General features: G+C 52.5%; 3 protein-coding genes across 3 annotated transcripts in view; all 3 read left to right on the top strand.

Moving 5' to 3' along the window:
* Positions 1-513, top strand: part of PHACADRAFT_154096 (uncharacterized protein) — a gene marked incomplete at its 5' end in the record, with an annotated part of 1,886 nt that extends 1,373 nt beyond the window's left edge. Inside the window, one exon of the mRNA XM_007401620.1 lies at positions 46-513. Within this exon, the coding sequence (XP_007401682.1) occupies positions 46-186 (141 nt within the window). The 3' untranslated portion in view covers positions 187-513. The remainder of the gene's footprint in view (positions 1-45) is intronic.
* Positions 514-1,144: 631 nt separating this feature from the next.
* Positions 1,145-2,294, top strand: PHACADRAFT_188692 (uncharacterized protein; the record flags this gene model as incomplete). The annotated part of the gene is made up of 6 exons (XM_007401621.1): positions 1,145-1,192; positions 1,244-1,393; positions 1,449-1,630; positions 1,678-1,789; positions 1,838-2,002; positions 2,033-2,294. The coding sequence occupies 6 exons, from the start codon at positions 1,145-1,147 to the stop codon at positions 2,213-2,215; spliced, it is 840 nt and encodes a 279-aa protein (XP_007401683.1). The 3' UTR covers positions 2,216-2,294.
* Positions 2,295-2,445: 151 nt separating this feature from the next.
* On the top strand, positions 2,446-3,198 carry PHACADRAFT_60952 (uncharacterized protein; the record flags this gene model as incomplete). Its single annotated transcript, XM_007401622.1, has 4 exons — positions 2,446-2,589; positions 2,640-2,708; positions 2,764-2,976; positions 3,037-3,198. Coding segments are annotated over 4 exons (588 nt in total), but the record flags the coding sequence as incomplete, so codon positions are not given.
* Between the last annotated feature and the right edge of the window lie 1,322 nt (positions 3,199-4,520).

The following is a 4,520-nucleotide window of genomic DNA, read 5'->3' on the forward strand; positions in this document are numbered from 1 at the left end:
CCGTCTATCTGCACACGTCCTGCTGAGCAAAGCGTCGCGTTCTAGCGCTGCATCCACTTTGGGCCGTGTAGCGAGATCACCCCTTCGCTGTTCCATGCACTTGAGCGGGCCAACGCTGCGAGAGCGCAGCAGTCATGCCCTCCACTACGAGTCAAACGGCAGCGCGCATCCGTTGGAATATGGTGACACGGGGAATTGTGAACCCTGTACCGATCGTCCATACATACTAATGGTGCGTACATCCCGTTCTATTCTTACCCGATCTTAACGAGAATACTCGTGGTACGACAGATATAATACGCGTAATCCATATATTTGCTGCACGCAAATTCCAATACTTTTCGAATCTCAACTAGTGACGGGAGAGACCGCGAGACCAGAATAACGCGTTCCGCGTAGAGTAAAACGCCGTATACCGCACGTTTGTGACATCGCTGCATCTGCGTTGCCGGAATCTACCTGCAGCTTTCCCGATGTCTCTGCTCGACATGAAGTTATGATAACGAGACTTGGCCAAGCAACGGAGGATGAGCGGGTAGCCGAAAGGTAATGGAGGCCATCCTGTGCGTTTATGGGGTTTATGAGAGGTCAGTGTTCTCCGAATCTACCAGAAGATACACGCTGTTCAGCTATCCGCTCCAATCTCCCCAAACTGGTTCGCCTCTCTGAACTTTGCTTCTTGGACTAGTCGTGCATCCTGTGGTACAGATTGACGAGATCTTAGCGATAGCAGATCAAGGCTCTTTGTTGAGCGTCGGGCTGATACACCAGGTCTTCACGGTACGAATCTAGCGCAGAGATCTTTATTTTCTCGTGTAAGCGCCTGTATTCAACTTCCATCGGATTCATGGCCAAGAAGGTAATTAGCGCACAATTTTAACGGAGATTCGAACGTGAAAAGGGTTTGCTATAAATTCACCGCAAGTGCTCTTTCACTCGCCTGCACCTGGAGCATAGCTGTCCATCGCCGTCACTATGCGGCAGACACTCTTGCGTCGTTTGGGTTTGCATGCCGGTCGCCCCGGCGCTTGAGGGCACCCAAATGAATTGATCGCAACATCCTCATAGCTGTCTGTACTCGCCACAGCCCGTCGCAGTCGTCGGGTGGCAATGTGCAAAAACCGGGCCCTCATCGACCACCACCATGCCAGTTATGAAGTGGCTTCGCCGCAAGAAGGAATCGTCCATACACGTGAGTAAGCCATTTCAACGATAGTGATATTGCTGAAGCTATAGCGCGTAGATTATTGCCCCAAGAGAAGCATCTGCAGAAGGTCACATATGCTGGAAGTGCACGAAATGCAATGTCATCTTCCTGCAGAAGAATATTGCCCGGTTGCATCTCCGTGTCAGACACGCTAGTACTTTCAAGCTCTTCGCTTCTCGTGCCGAGGTATGCTTTATTGCTCATTCGGCGCACCGACACCGCTGAGTCGCATGCTCTCTAGGAGATTGAACGTTCCATTGAACCCTTTCCCCGTGCCGCGACACACGGCGTGTATGAGGTATATTCAGCTCATCCTACACCTTTCAGACCTCTCACGTGCATGCTTCGGAAGTACACATCCAGTGTTATGGCGAGAAGGGCATACGGCCTCGGCAGACTGAAAGATAATGTTGCCAGCACGAGGTATGTCAGACCTTTATTGCTGGGGCCTACGCTCATACTTTCCGCAGCTACCGAGTCCTCGAAGCCCTCACCAATGACGGCAATAGTCCGCCTCAGTCTCTGTCTCCCACTGTCGAGCACCTTCTCCTTGCCGCACAGCATCGCCGTTCCGTGTTACACGTAGGTCATTCGACAGTGCTTTGAGTTTTGCACTGATAGGCTGCCTAGCTCGCCTCCACTCTCGGCAGGGCTGATCCTGAGTTTATGGCTGCACTGACTCGCGACGAGGAGCACATCATGGGGCTCCTAGAGTCGATGTCAGACAATGACAAAGGCGAAGTCATACGCCTCCGCGGTCCCATTGCAGCCGACCTGCTCAACCTTCTCGATCTGGTAGGTTACATCCGCTTTACTTTTGCACAGCCATCTGAAGAATATATGCCAACTTGGATGTTGCATCCCTCGCCGCCGGCCGCCTCGGATATCTTTCCATTCAAAGCAAACCTGTCGGAACATGGAGCGGAATTAGAGCGTTCGCTGCGGCATATATTTGCGAAGTATCTCGCCAGCTCCCGCACAGGTTATTGCTATCGGACGTACGCTTAAGAGATCGAGATCGCCGACCTGTAGACGGCGGTTCGTACGGGGAGATCTACAAGGGCGACACGGAGGAAAGGCCGTAGCGCTGAAGTCCCTTCGCATGTTTCAGCGACATGAAGACGATGGGACGAATCTCAAGGTGCTTTAGGTTTTCTGTGGCTGATGCGGCACATCACTGACTGCGTTCTTCATAGGCATTCTATAGAGAGATCGCGCTTGTCCGTGGCGTAGGCTAACACAGACACATCTGTCGAATGGTAGGCGTCGATCGAAAGTCGCTCACGGGCCTCACCTGCGTGGTGCTCCCCTGGATGAGCTACGGCAGTGTGATGCAATACATGACGAAAGTCGGGTGGTTTTCTCAGGACGCCATTCGATTGGTAAGTCCACTGTTCGAGATGTGGGTGAACGTCGTTCATAGTCTCGATAGATCTATCAAGTGGTGTCGGGACTGGCATACTTGCATGAGAAAGGAGTTTCCCATGGGGACCTACATGTCGTACGTTCCACTAATCAGATGTTAGTTGACCCTGGTTGATAGACTTGTTGTTTAGGGGAGAATCCTCGTAGATGTTGCCAGAGATGTTCGTCTGGCAGACTTTGGGCTGGCCAATTTCGCAGACTCGGCGATGAGTTGCAGCTCAGCGTTACCCGGTGCAACACGCTGCATGGCTCCCGAGATAATCGATCCGACCCTCTTCCAGCTTCAGCGTGTACGGCATACACCCGCCAGTGACATGTATTCGTTTGGACAGGTATCATGGCAGGTAAGCTTATAGAAATTAGGTCGGTCAGTCATGATGCGTGCTGACAGAATCTGTTGCTAGATATACACGGGTGAAATACCGTTTCCTGACCTGGCCATCTGTCAGGCGATATTAGCTATCCTCGAGGGCAAGGGCCAGGAACGTTCTCTATCTGGCAGGGATGTCCCTGACGCACTGTGGGATGTCATGGAGGCGTGTTGGCATTTCGAGCCGTCACGGCGTGTGGATGCTCTCACCGTACGCTGCCGACTCGAGATTGTCGATCCTGCTGGCCATGTTGGCTCTCCTCCTCCTCCTAATTCCGACGTCGGCACATCAGCCGATTCCCTGCAGCCATCTGAATCGACGCATATTTCCTCCGGTGCTACGGTGCTAGCATTGCCGCCTCCGCCCGCTATAGATCCCGCGGCATCTATCACCAATGGCCCTCTTTCGTCGACTCCATCGATACCGGCAACATCCAGTTCCCATCTGCCTGGCCTGAAGTCTGCACGATCCCCGTGGAGAAACGGTGATATCTTTCAAGCAAGGAGCGATGACACACAGGATGTGCCCGAGCTGGGCGTCGTTTCCAGCGGAGCAAGAAGCGTAAAGCTTGAGCTTAAGATTACCCTCACCCTCGGCAACAGTCGGCAACCGGTCCGCTTTTTTATATATATAGCGCCTCGGACGGACGCTGGACTTGCCGGACACATCGGGTCGACATTCCCTGATATGACGTCTGCGCGCTAGTCCGGCCTCTTAGCTTCATCCTTTGCCGCCGATGTCCCCTTTGTTCGCGCATGATGTACCGCTGCATTATCACTTTCGTTCTGCAGTAAGTTACTCGCCTGGCACTAGTCGCATGCTAGCCAGCGTAGTAAGGGTCATAATGACAGAGTGCGCTATTGTTCTTGTCGTCTCTCTTTGGTCCCGAGTGCTTCTTAAGACCGTGCTTACATCAGCAAAACCGCCAGCTCTTGGGGAGCGTCTTGAGCGTCTTGGATAACATGCTCAAGACGCCCAAGACCCCAAGACATCCGGTGTTAGCCAAGCTATGTCGTTTGTCTTGGGAAGACGCCTGGTCTTGGCCAAGACTCTCAAGACAGTCAACCAAGACAAGCTCAATGCGGCATGCTTATGGGTAAGACGGACATATTGGCTCAATCACACTCATATAAAACAGCTACAAATTGTATTTGTATACTTCTACTAAGACTGTGTACGTGTACTACCTGCTTAACTTGACAATGACTACAATGAAGGCAGATTGCATGTGGCTTAACACAGGTGTACAAAGTTTCAAGGCTGGCATGAGATCTTCAAGTGTCAGTGAGAGTAGCGGCCAGTGGGCGGAGTACGAATGAGAACGTACCTCATCCGACCCAACGCACGAGCTCCTCCACCTTCACGACCTTCGCATTTTGCAGGGTTCTTAGTGTTTCATATACGTGGACAGAAAGCCACAGGGTGCCCACAGCGGTTGTAATTCAGAACGTGCTGCTTGTGCGGGCACGCATGGTCTGTCCGCTCCACCAATCAGAGGGCAGCGCCCAGCGGCCTTC

Source organism: Phanerochaete carnosa (genome assembly GCF_000300595.1).
Source record: "Phanerochaete carnosa HHB-10118-sp unplaced genomic scaffold PHACAscaffold_13, whole genome shotgun sequence".
NCBI classification, from domain to species: Eukaryota; Fungi; Basidiomycota; class Agaricomycetes; order Polyporales; family Phanerochaetaceae; genus Phanerochaete; species Phanerochaete carnosa.